The 20,898-nt window shown below is 44.4% G+C and overlaps 1 protein-coding gene across 1 annotated transcript; it reads left to right on the top strand.

The window, feature by feature from the left end:
- The first annotated feature begins 5,124 nt into the window (after nt 1-5,124).
- LOC109900499 (actin, alpha cardiac-like) lies at nt 5,125-15,501 on the top strand. Its single transcript, XM_031836827.1, has 8 exons — nt 5,125-5,236; nt 9,284-9,437; nt 9,679-9,807; nt 10,114-10,309; nt 11,536-11,697; nt 12,509-12,700; nt 14,421-14,602; nt 15,228-15,501. Exons 2-8 carry the CDS (start codon nt 9,309-9,311, stop codon nt 15,369-15,371), a joined length of 1,134 nt encoding a protein of 377 aa, XP_031692687.1. The 5' UTR covers nt 5,125-5,236; nt 9,284-9,308; the 3' UTR covers nt 15,372-15,501.
- The last annotated feature ends 5,397 nt before the right edge of the window (nt 15,502-20,898 follow it).

Raw genomic sequence — 20,898 nt, 5'->3', positions numbered from 1 at the left:
GGTGTTCTCAACTAGCCTACCTGGTTAAATAAAGGTGTTCTCAACTAGCCTACCTGGTTAAATAAAGGTGTTCTCAACTAGCCTACCTGGTTAAATAAAGGTGTTCTCAACTAGCCTACCTGGTTAAATAAAGGTGTTCTCAACTGGCCTACCTGGTTAAATAAAGGTGTTCTCAACTGGCCTACCTGGTTAAATAAAGGTGTTCTCAACTAGCCTACCTGGTTAAATAAAGGTGTTCTCAACTAGCCTACCTGGTTAAATAAAGGTGTTCTCAACTGGCCTACCTGGTTAAATAAAGGTGTTCTCAACTAGCCTACCTGGTTAAATAAAGGTGTTCTCAACTGGCCTACCTGGTTAAATAAAGGTGTTCTCAACTAGCCTACCTGGTTAAATAAAGGTGTTCTCAACTGGCCTACCTGGTTAAATAAAGGTGTTCTCAACTGGCCTACCTGGTTAAATAAAGGTGTTCTCAACTGGCCTACCTGGTTAAATAAAGGTGTTCTCAACTAGCCTACCTGGTTAAATAAAGGTGTTCTCAACTAGCCTACCTGGTTAAATAAAGGTGTTCTCAACTAGCCTACCTGGTTAAATAAAGGTGTTCTCAACTAGCCTACCTGGTTAAATAAAGGTGTTCTCAACTAGCCTACCTGGTTAAATAAAGGTGTTCTCAACTGGCCTACCTGGTTAAATAAAGGTGTTCTCAACTAGGCCTACCTGGTTAAATAAAGGTGTTCTCAACTGGCCTACCTGGTTAAATAAAGGTGTTCTCAACTAGCCTACCTGGTTAAATAAAGGTGTTCTCAACTAGCCTACCTGGTTAAATAAAGGTGTTCTCAACTAGCCTACCTGGTTAAATAAAGGTGTTCTCAACTAGCCTACCTGGTTAAATAAAGGTGTTCTCAACTAGCCTACCTGGTTAAATAAAGGTGTTCTCAACTAGCCTACCTGGTTAAATAAAGGTGTTCTCAACTAGCCTACCTGGTTAAATAAAGGTGTTCTCAACTAGCCTACCTGGTTAAATAAAGGTGTTCTCAACTAGCCTACCTGGTTAAATAAAGGTGTTCTCAACTAGCCTACCTGGTTAAATAAAGGTGTTCTCAACTAGCCTACCTGGTTAAATAAAGGTGTTCTCAACTAGCCTACCTGGTTAAATAAAGGTGTTCTCAACTAGCCTACCTGGTTAAATAAAGGTGTTCTCAACTAGCCTACCTGGTTAAATAAAGGTGTTCTCAACTAGCCTACCTGGTTAAATAAAGGTGTTCTCAACTAGCCTACCTGGTTAAATAAAGGTGTTCTCAACTAGCCTACCTGGTTAAATAAAGGTGTTCTCAACTAGCCTACCTGGTTAAATAAAGGTGTTCTCAACTAGCCTACCTGGTTAAATAAAGGTGTTCTCAACTAGCCTACCTGGTTAAATAAAGGTGTTCTCAACTAGCCTACCTGGTTAATAAATGTGTTCTCAACTAGCCTACCTGGTTAAATAAATGTGTTCTCAACTAGCCTACCTGGTTAAATAAAGGTGTTCTCAACTAGCCTACCTGGTTAAATAAAGGTGTTCTCAACTAGCCTACCTGGTTAAATAAAGGTGTTCTCAACTAGCCTACCTGGTTAAATAAAGGTGTTCTCAACTAGCCTACCTGGTTAAATAAAGGTGTTCTCAACTAGCCTACCTGGTTAAATAAAGGTGTTCTCAACTAGCCTACCTGGTTAAATAAAGGTGTTCTCAACTGGCCTACCTGGTTAAATAAAGGTGTTCTCAACTGGCCTACCTGGTTAAATAAAGGTGTTCTCAACTAGCCTACCTGGTTAAATAAAGGTGTTCTCAACTAGCCTACCTGGTTAAATAAAGGTGTTCTCAACTAGCCTACCTGGTTAAATAAAGGTGTTCTCAACTAGCCTACCTGGTTAAATAAAGGTGTTCTCAACTAGCCTACCTGGTTAAATAAAGGTGTTCTCAACTGGCCTACCTGGTTAAATAAAGGTGTTCTCAACTAGCCTACCTGGTTAAATAAAGGTGTTCTCAACTGGCCTACCTGGTTAAATAAAGGTGTTCTCAACTAGCCTACCTGGTTAAATAAAGGTGTTCTCAACTGGCCTACCTGGTTAAATAAAGGTGTTCTCAACTAGCCTACCTGGTTAAATAAAGGTGTTCTCAACTAGCCTACCTGGTTAAATAAAGGTGTTCTCAACTAGCCTACCTGGTTAAATAAAGGTGTTCTCAACCAGCCTACCTGGTTAAATAAAGGTGTTCTCAACTAGCCTACCTGGTTAAATAAAGGTGTTCTCAACTTGCCTACCTGGTTAAATAAAGGTGTTCTCAACCAGCCTACCTGGTTAAATAAAGGTGTTCTCAACCAGCCTACCTGGTTAAATAAAGGTGTTCTCAACCAGCCTACCTGGTTAAATAAAGGTGTTCTCAACTAGCCTACCTGGTTAAATAAAGGTGTTCTCAACTAGCCTACCTGGTTAAATAAAGGTGTTCTCAACTAGCCTACCTGGTTAAATAAAGGTGTTCTCAACTAGTCTACCTGGTTAAATAAAGGTGTTCTCAACTGGCCTACCTGGTTAAATAAAGGTGTTCTCAACTAGCCTACCTGGTTAAATAAAGGTGTTCTCAACTAGTCTACCTGGTTAAATAAAGGTGTTCTCAACTGGCCTACCTGGTTAAATAAAGGTGTTCTCAACTAGCCTACCTGGTTAAATAAAGGTGTTCTCAACTAGCCTACCTGGTTAAATAAAGGTGTTCTCAACTAGTCTACCTGGTTAAATAAAGGTGTTCTCAACTAGCCTACCTGGTTAAATAAAGGTGTTCTCAACTGGCCTACCTGGTTAAATAAAGGTGTTCTCAACTAGCCTACCTGGTTAAATAAAGGTGTTCTCAACTAGCCTACCTGGTTAAATAAAGGTGTTCTCAACTGGCCTACCTGGTTAAATAAAGGTGTTCTCAACTAGCCTACCTGGTTAAATAAAGGTGTTCTCAACTAGTCTACCTGGTTAAATAAAGGTGTTCTCAACTGGCCTACCTGGTTAAATAAAGGTGTTCTCAACTAGCCTACCTGGTTAAATAAAGGTGTTCTCAACTAGTCTACCTGGTTAAATAAAGGTGTTCTCAACTGGCCTACCTGGTTAAATAAAGGTGTTCTCAACTAGCCTACCTGGTTAAATAAAGGTGTTCTCAACTAGCCTACCTGGTTAAATAAAGGTGTTCTCAACTAGTCTACCTGGTTAAATAAAGGTGTTCTCAACTAGCCTACCTGGTTAAATAAAGGTGTTCTCAACTGGCCTACCTGGTTAAATAAAGGTGTTCTCAACTAGCCTACCTGGTTAAATAAAGGTGTTCTCAACTAGCCTACCTGGTTAAATAAAGGTGTTCTCAACTGGCCTACCTGGTTAAATAAAGGTGTTCTCAACTGGCCTACCTGGTTAAATAAAGGTGTTCTCAACTAGCCTACCTGGTTAAATAAAGGTGTTCTCAACTAGCCTACCTGGTTAAATAAAGGTGTTCTCAACTAGCCTACCTGGTTAAATAAAGGTGTTCTCAACTTGCCTACCTGGTTAAATAAAGGTGTTCTCAACTAGCCTACCTGGTTAAATAAAGGTGTTCTCAACTAGCCTACCTGGTTAAATAAAGGTGTTCTCAACTTGCCTACCTGGTTAAATAAAGGTGTTCTCAACTAGCCTACCTGGTTAAATAAAGGTGTTCTCAACTAGCCTACCTGGTTAAATAAAGGTGTTCTCAACTAGCCTACCTGGTTAAATAAAGGTGTTCTCAACTTGCCTACCTGGTTAAATAAAGGTGTTCTCAACTGGCCTACCTGGTTAAATAAAGGTGTTCTCAACTAGCCTACCTGGTTAAATAAAGGTGTTCTCAACTAGCCTACCTGGTTAAATAAAGGTGTTCTCAACTTGCCTACCTGGTTAAATAAAGGTGTTCTCAACTGGCCTACCTGGTTAAATAAAGGTGTTCTCAACTAGCCTACCTGGTTAAATAAAGGTGTTCTCAACTGGCCTACCTGGTTAAATAAAGGTGTTCTCAACTGGCCTACCTGGTTAAATAAAGGTGTTCTCAACTAGCCTACCTGGTTAAATAAAGGTGAAATAAATAAATAAAAATAAATAAAAGTTGTGACTTCAATATTTCACTCTGTGTTGGGATGAGATGACAGCCAGTAAGGAGTCAGTCATGATTGACGTGAATAAATAATGGCTTGGTTGTCTGTTATCAGCCAAAAGGTGTAGGATGGGGTAAATAAATCATCCATTGGTTGTCTGTTATCAGCCAAAAGGTGTAGGATGGGGTAAATAAATCATCCATTGGTTGTCTGTTATCAGCCAAAAGGTGTAGGAGCGGGTAAACAAATCATCTATTGGTTGTCTGTTATCAGCCAAAAGGTGTAGGAGAGGGTAAATAAATCATCCATTCATCAACATGATAACAGACCTGACAGATACACAAGCTTCTGTTACATTCAGTGACAACACTTGTAGGCTATTTGAGACATACATTCATATACAAAATAAAAAGAAGACTCTCAATGTATGCTTTAGTCATTTATAATCATTGTCGATATGCAAATGAATATGCAAATTATGTAAAACATGGAGATTAATTGTGTGTCCTCCATTCTTTTCACTTCATTTTCTCTCCTTTATAACACAATAACAAACAGGGTCAAATCTGATACAGCAGTAAATTATTTTCGCTCCTCCAATAGGAAGGGCCAGAAATTCCTCTACAGTTTTAATGTATCTGAATACGGTCACGAATACGGTCTGAGCTAATCACAGGTCTTCAAAAGTCAGTCTGTTAACACCTACTTCATCATGACACAACTATAATCAACTGTAACACTGTAATGGAAAACATCTAGAAATAATCCCTTTCAGTTCACTCTGCCAACCAATTCTTATTTTTGTACCAGCCAGCCAGTCAGGGGCGGGACTAGATCCCTCCGTCTCCTAGGTAACAACACTCCGTTTTAGATGGCGTCCCATCACAAAGAAGGCCCTGAGTGACACAGGATATACTTTCTAGTGAACCGTTATCTAGCAGCTCTTATTTGGGCTTCTGTGAACTCCTGGTCCCGCCCACAGGCCCCCGCCCGGGCCCCAGACCCCCGCCCACCGGCCCCAGGCCCCTGGCCACCGGCCCCGGGACAAAGGGGGGATATTTAAGGGACACCTTTCACCCTCATCCTTTGTCCCAGTGGAAACTCCAGTCTTGGCGTACAACTTGGTGAGTGTCTTCTTTTGCTTTGTTCATGTTCCACTACTGCCCTGTAGCACTGTTTCTCTCTTGGCCTCAGTACTGTCTATAACACTGTTTCTCTAGTGGACTCAGTACTGTCTATAACACTGTTTCTCTACTGGACTCAGTACTGTCTATAACACTGTTTATCTACTGGTCTACGACTACTTCAGACAGACGACAGAGAGAGGGGAGAGGAGGAGGACTACATGACTTGGTGGTGTTAGGAAGGATTCACACTTTTGTGAGCTACTCTTGGGAAGCATGGTGCCGCTGTGTTGTTGTGGCTTTGGAAAGGGAAGAAGGATGTTTGGTTTAACTGCCGGGAGCTGATGCTGCGGTTGAAAGAGACAGCGCATCACCACATGTAGAGTTAATGCCTACAACGGATGTCTGTCTACTTCTAATTGGCTGGTGAGAGAACGATGTTTTGAGGTTGTGGAGAGAAGGAATAAAGGGTGGAGAAAGAAAGAGATCTGAAAGGAGCTGAATGGGGAGACAGGAAGACAGTACATGTAGTTCAGCAGTCTGTAGCAGCCAGGCTTGTTGTCATTGATTGACAGGCCGTGCTGGTGGCAACACGTGTGAACACGTGATCTGGTGATCAGTGATCTGGTGGATTGACCAGGGGGTCAGACAGAGGAACAGATCGCCCGCTGTGGAGCGCCAGGCGTCCCGACTTCTGACCACTGGACAGGTCTACTAATGAAGAGAGGTGTCATGCCAGTTTTGGCAGACCTTTTGGGTGGCTGGCTGGGTGGCTGGTTGGTTGGCTGACCGGTTGGCTGGCTGGTTGGCTGGCTGGTTGGCTGGCTGGCTGGTTGGCTGGTTGGCTGGCTGGTTGGCTGGCTGGTTGGCTGGTTGGCTGGTTGGCTGGCTGGTTGGCTGGTTGGCTGGCTGGTTGGCTGGTTGGCTGGTTGGTTGGCTGACCGGTTGGCTGGCTGGTTGGCTGACCGGTTGGCTGGCTGGCTGGCTGGTTGGCTGGCTGGCTGACCGGTTGGCTGGCTGGCTGGCTGACCGGTTGGCTGACCGGTTGGCTGGCTGGCTGGTTGGCTGGCTGGCTGACCGGTTGGCTGGCTGACCGGTTGGCTGGCTGGTTGGCTGGTTGGCTGGCTGGTTGGTTGGCTGGTTGGCTGGCTGGTTGGCTGGCTGGCTGGTTGGCTGGCTGGTTGGCTGGCTGGTTGGCTGGCTGGTTGGCTGGCTGGCTGGTTGGCTGGCTGGCTGGTTGGTTGGCTGGTTGGCTGGTTGGCTGGCTGGTTGGCTGGTTGGTTGGCTGGTTGGCTGGCTGGCTGGCTGGTTGGTTGGTTGGCTGGTTGGCTGGCTGGTTGGCTGGTTGGCTGGCTGGCTGGTTGGCTGGCTGGCTGGCTGGTTGGTTGGTTGGCTGGTTGGCTGGTTGGCTGGCTGGTTGGCTGGTTGGCTGGTTGGCTGGCTGGCTGGTTGGTTGGTTGGCTGACCGGTTGGCATGGAGGGATAAAGCGATGGAAAGATACAGAAAGAGGATAATGGATTGAGGAATGGAGGGACAGAAATACAAGCTCTGAAGAGAGCTGCCAGGCCAAGCCTGGCTGAAGAGAGGGATGGAGAGGGACAGTAAAAGGGATAGATAGAGGGAAGCAGGGAGGGATAGCTGGACAGTAACAGGAGTATGGAGGGATAGATAGAGGGATAGCTGGACAGTAACAGGAGTATGGAGGGATAGATAGAGGGAAGCAGGGAGGGATAGCTGGACAGTAACAGGAGTATGGAGGGATAGATAGAGGGATAGCTGGACAGTAACAGGAGTATGGAGGGATAGATAGAGGGAAGCAGGGAGGGATAGCTGGACAGTAACAGGAGTATGGAGGGATAGATAGAGGGAAGCAGGGAGGGATAGCTGGACAGTAACAGGAGTATGGAGGGATAGATTAAGAGAAGCAGGGAGGGATAGCTGGACAGTAACAGGAGTATGGAGGGATAGATTAAGAGGAGGTTGGGTGGAGGATTAGGGGGACAGTAACATATGCTCTCCAGCTCCCCTACAAAGCATACAGGAGGTACTATTGTGCCGACAGTTACTTGGCCACCACTGTTAATTGTCAACAGACAAGTTACTTCAGCTGTGACAAGGCTCTGTTAGAGATAGGGGAGGATTGAGGAGGATGAGGAGATGGGGGAGGAGGTAGTGTTCCATGTGGCCGTTGTTTGGAATGACAAGGGCCATGGTTAAGAATAGAGACAGTAGTGTGTGTGTGGGGGGGCTCTACTATGTCCCTGTTTGGCTTTACAGGGCAGCTCTGACAAAGAGGGAGAAGATTAGGTTATCAGTGGTCAGTAAGAGTACTAGGTTATTTCAATAACACTTTTGAAAAGTTATTTCTAGGAACATTTGAATTTATTTGCACTATTAAAACACTGACAACATAAAAATAAAAATAAATATCATGGCATTAGGCATTATATTAGACAATAATGATAACATATTAATTCACCAGTCACCTCCTTGGAGGATGTCTTTAATAACGTAACTGAATCCTAAATGTAGTGTACGGTGCCTTCGGAAAGTTTTCAGACCCCTTGACTTTCTCCACATTATGCTTTACGTTACAGTCTTATTTTAAAACTGATTCAATATCTTTTTTTCCCCAGCAATCTACACACACAATACACCAGAATGAAAAAGCGAAAACACATTTTTGCAAATGTATAAAAAAAAATGTAATACCTTATTTACATAAGTATTCAGACCCTTTGCTATGAGACTCGAATTTGAGCTCAGGTGCATCCTGTTTCCATTGATCATCCTTGAGATGTTTCTACATCTTGATTGCAGTCCATCTGTGGTAAATTCAATTGATTGGACATGATTTGGAAAGGCACACACCTGTCTATATAAGGTCCCACACTTGACAGTGCATGTCAGAGCAAAAACCAAGCCATGAGGTCAAAGGAATTGTCCGTAGAGCGCCGAGAGGATTGTGTGGAGGCACAGATCTGGGGAAGGGTACGAAAACACTTCTGCAGCATTGAAGGTCCCCAACAACACAGTGGCCATGATTCTTAAATGGAAGAAGTTTGGAACCACCAAGACCCTTCCTATAGCTGGTCGCCCGGCCAAACTGAGCAATCGGGGGAGAAGGGCCTTGGTCAGGGAAGTGACCAAGAACCCGATGGTCACTCTGACAGAGCTCTAGAGTTCCTCTGTGGAGATGGGAGAACCTTCCAGAAGGACAACCATCTCTGTAGCACTACACCAATCAGACCTTTATGGTTGAGTCGCCAGACAAAAGCCACTCCTCAGTAAAAGGAATATCTGCATAGGCGTACAGAGGCCCATTATCAGCAACCATCACTCCTGTCTTCCAATGGCACATTGTGTTACCTAATACAAGTTTATCATTTTAAAAGGCGAATTGATCATTAGAAAACCCTTTTGCAATTATGTTAGCACAGCTGAAAACTGTCATTCTGATCAAAGAAGCAATAAAACTGGCCTTCAGCACAATAACTGAGGAGAGGATGGATCATCAGCTGAGGATGGAGGTAGACACAGACCTGCTTCTTTTCACGTATAGCTTGTGGTTGGATGTCTTGTGAGACTGCAGTGGACCACTACCCTTAAAGTGGATCACTACCCTTAAAGTGGATCACTACCCTTAAAGTGGATCACTACCCTTAGTGGATCACTACCCTTAAAGTGGATCACTACCCTTAAAGTGGAACACTACCCTTAAAGTGGATCACTACCCTTAAAGTGGAACACTACCCTTAAAGTGGAACACTACCCTTAAAGTGGATCACTACCCTTAAAGTGGATCACTACCCTTAGTGGATCACTACCCTTAAAGTGGATCACTACCCTTAAAGTGGATCACTACCCTTAAAGTGGATCACTACCCTTAAAGTGGATCACTACCCAATAGTTGTAAATGTAACTGTTGCATTGGCAGCCTCAAGTCCAGTGATAAGCTAATGTACATGGTGTTTTGTGTATATATAAAAAATGTGTGTTAATGTGCTCAGACAGAGCTCTTACCACCGTGTCTCTCCTTCTAACAGAAGGCCATCTGAAACAAGACCGATCATGTGTGACGACGAGGAGACTACCGCCCTCGTGTGCGACAACGGCTCTGGCCTGGTCAAGGCTGGGTTCGCCGGTGATGATGCTCCCCGCGCTGTGTTCCCATCCATCGTTGGACGTCCCCGTCACCAGGTATGCCACTTAAGAGGAAAAAACGGATAGCCGTTGGCCGTTACTAACTGATTTGTTTGTTTACTTATGTCATGACGTTAAAGATAATAGGCTATATACAGATAATGTAGTGTAGTTTACGTTTGTAGCGTTGAGTTGGCAATGAGACTCACGTCAGCCATGCGTAAAAGTTTGCGTAAAATTTAATTAATGTGTCGTGCGTACGGCGAACTCTCCTGACCCGTGTTTGATCTCTATACAGGGCGTGATGGTGGGTATGGGACAGAAGGACAGCTATGTGGGAGACGAGGCTCAGAGCAAGAGAGGTATCCTGACTCTGAAGTACCCCATCGAGCACGGCATCATCACCAACTGGGACGACATGGAGAAGGTGGGACCCAGAGACACTACTAGAGATATTAGACACTTGTGAATGATTTTGTAAGATGATAAAAGCAGAACTTAATGTCTCAAGATACACATATACTTAGAGACAAGACGCTAATGACACTTGGGAAACTATCCAATATGATGCAAATAGCCTTATGAAACATAACACATCCTTCATTAATATGTCATGGTTACATTATGCAAAACAACGTGACTTCAACGGCACAGCTAAATCGTTCTCTATCTCACACTGCGTTCTGTTCTCGTAGAACTTCTCTGACCATCTCTCTCCTCCTTCCTCCATCAGATCTGGCACCACACCTTCTACAACGAGCTGCGCGTGGCCCCTGAGGAGCACCCCACCCTGCTCACTGAGGCCCCCCTCAACCCCAAGGCCAACAGGGAGAAGATGACCCAGATCATGTTTGAGACCTTCAACGTCCCCGCCATGTACGTGGCCATCCAGGCCGTGTTGTCCCTCTACGCCTCCGGTCGCACCACCGGTGAGTTTCCACAGGACTTCCGGCTATCACATTGCATACCACAATACCATATACACAATAGATACCATACCACAATACCATATACACAATAGATACCATACCACAATACCATATACACAATAAATACCATACCACAATACCATATACACAATAAATACCATACCACAATACCATATACACAATAAATACCATACCACAATACCATATACACAATAAATACCATACCACAATACCATATTCACAATAGATACCATACCACAATACCATATACACAATAGATACAATACCATATACAGAATAAATACCACAATACCATATACACAATAGATACCATACCACAATACCATATACAGAATAAATACCACAATACCATATACACAATAAATACCATACCACAATACCATATACACAATAAATACCACAATACCATATACACAATAGATACCACAATACCATATACACAATAAAAACCACAATACCATATACACAATAGATACCATACCACAATACCATATATACAATAGATACCATACCACAATAACATATACACAATAGATACCATACCACAATACCATATACACAATAAATACCATACCACAATACCATATACACAATAAATACCATACCACAATACCATATACACAATAAATACCATACCACAATACCATATACACAATAAATACCATACCACAATACCATGTACACAATAGATACCATACCACAATACCATATACACAATAAATACCATACCACAATAGATACAATACAATATACACAAACAATTGGTATAATGCTACAGACACAATATTTTCTACTCCTATGAGGACATGGTTTGACATTAATAAGTGCTGTTGACATTACTCACATAATATCCTTTAGTCCAGGTCTGGGCAACTCCAGTCCTCAGGGGCCTAATTGGTGTCACACTTTCCCCCCATCCGTAACAAACACAGCTGATTTAAACTAATTGCATTCTAAACTGAAGATCATGATTAGTTAATTATTGGTGTCAGGTGTGTTAGCTGGGACTGGGGCAAAACGGTGACACCAATCAGGCCCCCAATAGACTGGAGTTGCCCAGGATATAGATACTTTAAGGGTAGTGATCCACTTTAATGGTAGTGATCCACTGCAGTCTCACAAGACATCCAACCACAAGCTATACGTGAAAAGAAGCAGGTCTGTGTCCACCTCCCTCCTCAGCTAATGATCCATCCTCTCCTCAGGTATTGTGCTGGACTCTGGTGATGGTGTGACTCACAATGTCCCCATCTATGAGGGTTATGCTTTGCCCCATGCCATCATGCGTCTGGATCTGGCCGGTCGAGACCTCACTGACTACCTGATGAAGATCCTGACTGAGCGTGGCTACTCCTTCGTGACCACCGGTAAGATGGCCACCAAGAACCAAGATTTCTATAGACAGGATTAGTTTCACATTATACAGAGACAAGTTGAGAGAACATGATCTTGGTAAGATAGGCTTATACTATCTATGATATGTTATTTAGTATACTAGGATTCAACCAACATCAAGATAAGCCTATCTATGATTGTTATTTATTATAAACTGGGTGGTTCGTGCACTGAATGCTGATTGGCTGACAGCCATGGTATGTCAGACCGTATACCATGACAAAACATTTATTTTAACAGCTCTTAATTATGTTGGTAACTAGTTTATAATAACAATAATGCACCTCAGGGGTTTGTGGTATATGGCCAATGTACCACAACTAAGGGCTGTATCCAGGCAGTCCGCGTTGCGTCGTGAGTAAGAACAGCCCTTAGCCGTGGTATACAGTGCCTTGCAAAAGTATTCATCCCGCTTGGCGTTTTTCCTATTTTGTTGCATTACAAACTGTAATTTAAATTGATTTCATGTAATGGACATACACAAAATAGTCCAAATTAAAAAATGACTTGTTTTAAAAAATTAAATATGGAAAAGTGGTGCATATGCATTCACCCCCTTTGCTATGAAGCCCCTAAATAAGATCTGGTGCAATCAATTACCTTCAGAAGTCTTTGAGGCTCTATGTAGCGTCTTTGAGGCTCTATGTAGCGTCTTTGAGGCTCTATGTAGCGTCTTTGAGGCTCTATGTAGCGTCTTTGAGGCTCTATGTAGCATCTTTGAGACTCTATGTAGCGTTTAATGTCGGGCTTGATTCAACAACACTCTGAATCTCCCCACTACAGCCGAGCGTGAGATCGTGCGTGACATCAAGGAGAAGCTTTGCTACGTGGCCCTGGACTTTGAGAATGAGATGGCCACCGCTGCCTCCTCCTCCTCTCTGGAGAAGAGCTACGAGCTGCCTGACGGTCAGGTCATCACCATCGGCAATGAGCGTTTCCGTTGCCCAGAGACCCTCTTCCAGCCTTCCTTCATTGGTACGTATCTCTCTCTCTCTCTCTCTCTCTCTCTCAATTCAATTCAATTCAATTCAATGTACTTTCAGGGGCTTTATTGGCATGGGAAACATATGTTTACATGGCCAAAGTAAGTGAAATAGATAAAACAAAAGTGAAATAAACAATAAGAAATTAACAGTAAACAGTAAATTACACATACAAAAGTTCCAAAATAAAAGACATTTCAAATGTCATATTATGTATATATACTGTGTTGTAATGATGTGTAAATAGTTCAAGTACAAAAGGGGAAAATAAATAAACATAAATATAGGTTGTATTTACAATGCTGTTTGTTCGTCACTGGTTGCCCTTTTCTTGTGGCAACAGGCAACAAATCTTGCTGCTGTGATGGCACACTGTGGGAGTTTTCCCAAATTTGGATTTGTTTTCAAATTCTCTCTCTCTGTCTCTCTGGTTCCTCTACAGTAGACCATGTTCACCTTACCATGTATCTCTCCACACACTTACTTCACATTTGACTCTGTTGCCATACATCATGTGTCAAACTCATTCCACGGAGGGACGTGTCTGCAGGGTTTCACTTCTCCCTTTGTTTTGATTGATGAATTAAGGTCTAATTAGTAAGGAACAGGAAAGACCAAAGACACTAGGCCCTCCCTGCCATACATGTCACAACACTGTCCTCTAGTGTCCAATGGACACTAGGCCCTCCCTGCCATACATGTCACAACACTGTCCTCTAGTGTCCAATGGACACTAGGCCCTCCCTGCCATACATGTCACAACACTGTCCTCTAGTGTCCAATGGACACTAGGCCCTCCCTGCCATACATGTCACAACACTGTCCTCTAGTGTCCAATGGACACTAGGCCCTCCCTGCCATACATGTCACAACACTGTCCTCTAGTGTCCAATGGACACTAGGCCCTCCCTGCCATACATGTCACAACACTGTCCTCTAGTGTCCAATGGACACTAGGCCCTCCCTGCCATACATGTCACAACACTGTCCTCTAGTGTCCAATGGACACTAGGCCCTCCCTGCCATACATGTCACAACACTGTCCTCTAGTGTCCAATGGACACTAGGCCCTCCCTGCCATACATGTCACAACACTGTCCTCTAGTGTCCAATGGACACTAGGCCCTCCCTGCCATACATGTCACAACACTGTCCTCTAGTGTCCAATGGACACTAGGCCCTCCCTGCCATACATGTCACAACACTGTCCTCTAGTGTCCAATGGACACTAGGCCCTCCCTGCCATACATGTCACAACACTGTCCTCTAGTGTCCAATGGACACTAGGCCCTCCCTGCCATACATGTCACAACACTGTCCTCTAGTGTCCAATGGACACTAGGCCCTCCCTGCCATACATGTCACAACACTGTCCTCTAGTGTCCAATGGACACTAGGCCCTCCCTGCCATACATGTCACAACACTGTCCTCTAGTGTCCAATGGACACTAGGCCCTCCCTGCCATACATGTCACAACACTGTCCTCTAGTGTCCAATGGACACTAGGCCCTCCCTGCCATACATGTCACAACACTGTCCTCTAGTGTCCAATGGACATTGCCATTCTGTTACTGTTAGATTCCACACACAGGAATTTAATGTAAGCATAATTTATCTATTCCTTACATGTCTAACTCATGTAGGTCACCTACATCTTGTCTGTGGAGGTGTCGTTGCTCACCAAGTGTCTCTTCTCATCTCACCTGCTAAGGTATGGAGTCCGCTGGTATCCATGAGACCGCCTACAACAGCATCATGAAGTGTGACATTGACATCCGTAAGGACCTGTACGCCAACAACGTCCTGTCCGGCGGCACCACCATGTACCCTGGTATTGCTGACCGTATGCAGAAGGAAATCACCGCTCTGGCCCCCAGCACAATGAAGATCAAGGTGGGGCAACATTTCTGTTCCACACAGGAGGAACTAAATTCCAATGTCCACCAGGGTTGGAGTCAATTCCATTTCAATTCTCTCCTATGCTTTTCACTTAGGAAAATGTGGATTTGATATTGGAATTTGGTGTACTTTCTGAATTGAAATGGAATTGACCCCAACCCTGATGTTTACACTAGTGTACTACTGAATGAAACCATGTCTTGGGCGTGTATTCTATGTGGTATGGACATTGGAACATTGACTATTTCCAACAGTGTCAGAGCTGTTGATATGCTGTAGGTTTACAGGAGTTGCCCCACTATCCTCCATGTTCAGCCAACTATCCTTTACTTTAAATAACAAACCATGTTTGCCTAATACTGTACACACACAACGCTGGTTCCAATCAGCAACACTGTCTGTCCACTGTGCTAGAGTACATAAGAGTTCTTAACCAACCCTCTCCATACACTTCACTACAATAACATGCTAAATTGCATTTTGACTAGAATGGCTAACTCTGTATATCCACAGCTTTGATTTAAATCAGCAACACTTGTGCACTGAGCAGCAAAGGACCTTAGCCTCTGAGATCTTAACCAACCCTCCACATCTCTCCTCTCCTCTCCACCTCCTCTAGATCATCGCTCCCCCCGAGCGTAAGTACTCTGTGTGGATCGGCGGCTCCATCCTGGCCTCTCTCTCCACCTTCCAGCAGATGTGGATCAGTAAGCAGGAGTACGACGAGGCCGGTCCTTCCATCGTCCACAGGAAGTGCTTCTAAAACATCCCATCTACCCACACCTCCTCCATACACATTCACCCTCCTTCTGTTGTCTGCCTTTGTACCGTTTACTGTATATACATGTTCTGTTGTAATAAAATAGTTGCTTGTAACAATAAGCATTAAGTTACTTTGTTGTTGGATGTCTGTTCGGTGTGAGGGAACACATTCAGAATACGTAAAATAGTGTCTAATCTTCATTATAATTAGACTATCTGGGCCCTGCCACGGAACCCAAACAAGCTGCGGTCAAGCGCTTTCGCGCATAAATTTATTTATTTATTTTGCCCCCCCCACACCCCAAAAGCGATCACGACACACAGGTTAAAATATCAAAACAAACTCTGAACCAATGACATTAATTTGGGGACAGGTCGAAAAGCATTAAACATGTATGGCAATTTAGCTAGTTAACTTTTTTTTTTTTACCTTTATTTAACTAGGCAAGTCAGTTAAGAACAAATTCTTATTTTCCATGACGGCCTAGGAACAGTGGGTTAACTGCCTGTTCAGGGGCAGAACGACAGATTTGTACCTTGTCAGCTCGGGGATTTGAACTTGTAAATTTCCAGTTAGCTAACGTTAACTTGTCCTATTTAGCTAGCTTGCTGTTGCTAGCTAATTTGTCCTGGGATATAAACATTGAGTTATTTTACCTGAAATGCACAAGGTCCTCTACTCTCTACAATTAATCCACACATAAAACGGCCAACTGAATCGTTTCTAGTCATCTCTCCTCCCAGGCTTTTTCATCTTTGAACTTATGGTGATAGCATCTAAACTTTCATTGTATTACCATGACAACCGGCAACAAAGTTTGTCTTTCAATCACCCACGTGGGTATAACCAATGAGGAGATGGCACATGGGTCCCTGCTTCTATAAACCAATGAGGAGATGACTTTCAGCGCGTTCTGCGTCATAAATAGGAATGAGTTCTATTTTAGCCCTTGGAGTCGAGGACGCTCGTTGGCGCTCGCAAGCAGTGTGGGTGTAATAATTGAATAACATGGATTTCTACATTTATTTTGCGACGCTCGCGCACGCGACGTGTCCGGTCTGGTCAGCATGTGAGGCTGCGTTTACACAGGCCCACCTACTCAGACTACGCCCCCCCCCATCCCCCATTGGTCTTTTGACCAATCAGATCAGCACTTTCGACAACAATTGGGCTGCCTTTGTAAACACAGCCTAAGTAAAATGAACTGTTGTAAATAATCAACCACACGAGGAATCATAAGCATTGCTACAGAAACAAGATGACAGTAACAGTGTGCCCATGGATTTCAACGATTCCAACCCTAGAAAAGAAACCCACCATGACCCATTCCTGAAAGTTAGACCACAACCTTCTGCATCCCAGAACATCCTTGCCCTTTTCATCAATCCTCTGACAAGCAGTACCCTTCATTTAGCCAGTTTACCTCATCTGAAATAATAGTCGGGGGCCAGTTTCCCCCAAAAACATCTTAAGGATAAATTGGTTCTAAGATTAACTTCGCCTTATAATGCTTCTGGGAAAATAGGCCTAGTTTGACTTGTATTTGACGGAACTACATTTTTTAATATGATACTACAACGCCACCCTCAGTCGGATGAATGTATTACATCTGCCAGAGAGGCGCTTAATTGAATGGTGTGTTTTCAAAGTGCCACAGGTGATTCTGATGACAATAATTAAATAGCAAGAACAACTAGCGACTTTTCAGAATCGGCAGCAATCGTGTTAAAATAGTATGCCTGGCAGTTACTGGTCAATGACATTTAGGAAGATTGCTTCGTTTCCACCTGCAAAAAAAGTTACAGAAATGTTAAGATTTCAGATAGAGCCAAACCACTTCACTATGCCTATGTTTTGCAACGTCTTCGTGTGGTTCATGGGATAAAAGCTGAAAAACTGTCGGAAGAAAGCGAGAGGAGTTACTGGTGAAACACGGGTGTTTAGAGTGCGGCTGGAGAGTTTGCCACAGTGCTAACGTAAACTCATACATCGCCTTGGTCCGTACAATTGCCCTTATTTTAGCGCCCCAAAAGCGTAATACTTCCAGATCAACTGTAATGTCAATACCATTGTAAAGCACAATTTCTCCCCTTTCCAACAGAATCTATTACATGAACTAAACGCTGCCCGTTTCTGCATAATTCAAGCAGGCAATGAGCCCCGTCGGTTCTTTTTAAAAAAGGCGGGTGGGGAAGCGAAACTAATGCGTGATAGTGATAAGGAGATATTTTGTGTGTGAAAATTGCTTTTTTTCACTCGATCTGTCTAACTTATCACCTTATCGTCTCTAAAATGTAAATAAAACACTATAAAGAGTTTATACAAGGTGTCATTACATACCTACTTGAAGGTTTGTGTCGAATTTGAATCGGGTTTTTAGGGCGGTGCTAAAGTGATCTTAGATGTAAACAGCGGCTTTGAGAATGATGATCGCATGCAGTGATGACGCAAAAAAATGACTACGTATCCCCCCCTTACCCCCGTCACTGTCCATTTCTTGTTTCTAAAGGATGAGAGAAGTGCTACAGCTGGTGGAGAGAGATTGTAAGACAGAAATAGTAGCTTTATGTGTGCTGTCCGTTATGACATGACACGTCTAGATGTAACGGAGGGTCCGTTTTTTCAACTTTTCTCCAATACTATAGAGCCATTACCAAGTCGATCAACGCTTGAATAGAAACCTAATTCACACTCCGATTTTGAAGGCTACACAGTCGCTACAGTCCCATTAGTTTTGTAGCCTCGTTTGAATGTCTCGGTTACGCACATTTGTACGGAATGGGGTGAGTTTACGTTACATAGCTGAGTATGGGCTGCTATCCTGGTAAGAACACACAGGTTACAATTTAAGTAACTATTTCAATAGACCTCCAATATATGTTTTTTTTTAAAGTAAGTGACAAATGATTCATATCCCTTTCAATGTGGATTCTTGTGAACAACTGCAACATGCTGGTACTGATGGCCTGTTCAGAAAAATCAGGCTCTGTTGTTCGTCTGAGGATCGCAAGTGGTGTGAGTTAACCATAGGTGGTGTTAAATGCATGGGTCATGGTAGCCCAAGATGTGCTCTTACAGAGTCCGTTACTCCTTAAGGTCCAAGGACCTCATGTTATTTTCAGAGGTAGACTGGCTCTGGCAGCCTTAAACAGCCAAATATTGCATCTAAATGGGACTCGTTTCTCAATTGCAATACAATTCTAGAAATAAAGCCCTTTCATATCACAGTAAAAAAATAAAAGTGTATAATAATGTCTATTTTACATGTTTTTTTTTTTCACTGGCTATCCCAGTTGCAGGAAACAGTATTTTTCAGTGACACCATGTTTCCGGGCAGCCTTCTTCCATTATACCCAGGTGTGGGGAGCATGCTAGATAGCAAATTAACACAGGCGGTCCCTCTTCCGTAAACGTGCTGTGTAACATGGCGATATGGCCGTGTGGAAACAGTAACCCTACGAAGTGGTATTTATTTCACACTTAAATGAAAGAGAAGGTCCTTATGATTCCACAACCGTACGGAAAGCAATAATTGGTGATGTTCAAACCGAGCGTCAGGGCTCCAAGTCAAATGACATTTTATTGGTCACATACACATTTAGCAGATGTTATTGCGGGTGTAGAGAAATTCTCTTAACAAAACGCTCCCATACAGAAGACTCATTCATTCAATGACTCTTGTGTAATGGAACTGAGTCATGGTGGTTGATCCACGGACCAACTCAAGCCTGTGTTGTCTGCTACATCTATTTCACAGGCTAAGCTGGACCACTGGGAAGCCTGCCTATCCACAGCTCTCCCTTGTGATGTGGCCAGCCTACTGAAGCTGTTCTGTCTGGAGCTTCCATAACCCCCCCCCCCCCCCCACACACACACACACACCCTCCTAGACATCCACTCTGCCCTGCTAAAGGCCCAGTTACTGCTCACTGTGGAGTAGAGGACCTCGGGCCTCCCAGCTGCTGTCCTGCCTACTGCCTGACAAGAACTGTGCCTTCCTCACACTTTTTCCATTTCCTCTCAAAGGTCTCCCGCAGGTAATGTGTTTAGAGCAGTGCCTGTGCCATTAAGGCCCTGACATCTTTGAAGAGGCTGTAGTATACTTACATACTGGGAGCTAAGTTACCATTCTATTTTGGAACTGATGTTCTGTGCTGTGAAATATATTTAAATGCATTTCCCAGATTGAGATGCGTATAAATTTAGCAGATGCTTTGATCCAAAATGTCTTGCTGTACTGTACAGTTCCTGCAAAGGTCATGTAATTGTTTCCTCTCTGCCTTTCTTTCCTTTTCTCAGGTGTGCTGAGAACAGATGACTAGTAACCTGGCTGTGGTCTATGCCCCGAGCCACAGCCTGCTTCCCCAGGTCAGGCTCCAGTACCTCATCCCTGTTGAGCCAGGTCAGGCTCCAGTCCCTCATCCCTGTTGGCCAGGTCAGGCTCCAGTCCCTCATCCCTGTTGGCCAGGTCAGGCTCTCCAGTCCCTCATCCCTGTTGGCCAGGTCAGGCTCCAGTCCCTCATCCCTGTTGGCCAGGTCAGGTTCCACCCCAGTGATGACAGAGCTGCAGAGTACAAGGCAAAAATGGATTATTTTATGCTATTCTTTTCTTTCCTACAAAGCAAAGGAAAACAGAGCAAGGTTGGGTCCTGCCCCACTTATGATAGTTGGAACCGTGAACTCTTAACGGTTTTGACTCCCTTTCTTTACTTCCCTCAGAATGGATTCGGGGAAACGTTGGGTGTTTTTCAGCCAAAAGGCTGAGTGACATGTAAGCCTGTCTCCTGGTCTGGGGAAAGCTGTACCGAACCCCCCTGGAAGAGCAGGAAGCTGTACCGAACCCCATGGAAGAGCAGGAAGCTGTACCGAACCCCCTGGAAGAGCAGGAAGCTGTACCGAACCCCCCTGGAAGAGCAGGAAGCTGTACCGAACCCCCTGGAAGAGCAGGAAGCTGTACCGAACCCCCTGGAAGAGTAGGAAGCTGTACCTAACCCCTTGGAAGAGCAGGAAGCTGTACCGAACCCCTTGGAAGAGCAGAAAGCTGTACCTAACCCCCCTGGAAGAGCAGGAAGCTGTACCGAACCCCCCTGGAAGAGCAGGAAGCTGTACCGAACCCCCCTGGAAGAGCAGGAAGATGTACCGAACCCCCCTGGAAGAGCAGGAAGCTGTACCGAACCCCCCTGGAAGAGCAGGAAGCTGTACCGAACCCCCCTGGAAGAGCAGGAAGCTGTACCTAACCCCCCTGGAAGAGCAGGAAGCTGTACCGAACCCCCCTGGAAGAGCAGGAAGCTGTACCGAACCCCCCTGGAAGAGCAGGAAGCTGTACCGAACCCCCCTGGAAGAGCAGGAATCTGTACTGAACCCCCCTGGAAGAGCAGGAAGCTGTACTGAACCCCCCTGGAAGAGCAGGAAGCTGTACCGAACCCCCCTGGAAGAGCAGGAAGCTGTACCGAACCCCCCTGGAAGAGCAGGAAGCTGTACCGAACCCCCCTGGAAGAGCAGGAAGCTGTACCGAACCCCCTGGAAG

The sequence above is a fragment of the Oncorhynchus kisutch genome, linkage group LG12, assembly GCF_002021735.2.
Source record: "Oncorhynchus kisutch isolate 150728-3 linkage group LG12, Okis_V2, whole genome shotgun sequence".
NCBI lineage: Eukaryota > Metazoa > Chordata > Actinopteri > Salmoniformes > Salmonidae > Oncorhynchus > Oncorhynchus kisutch.
This window is presented reverse-complemented; position numbering and strand designations above follow the sequence as displayed.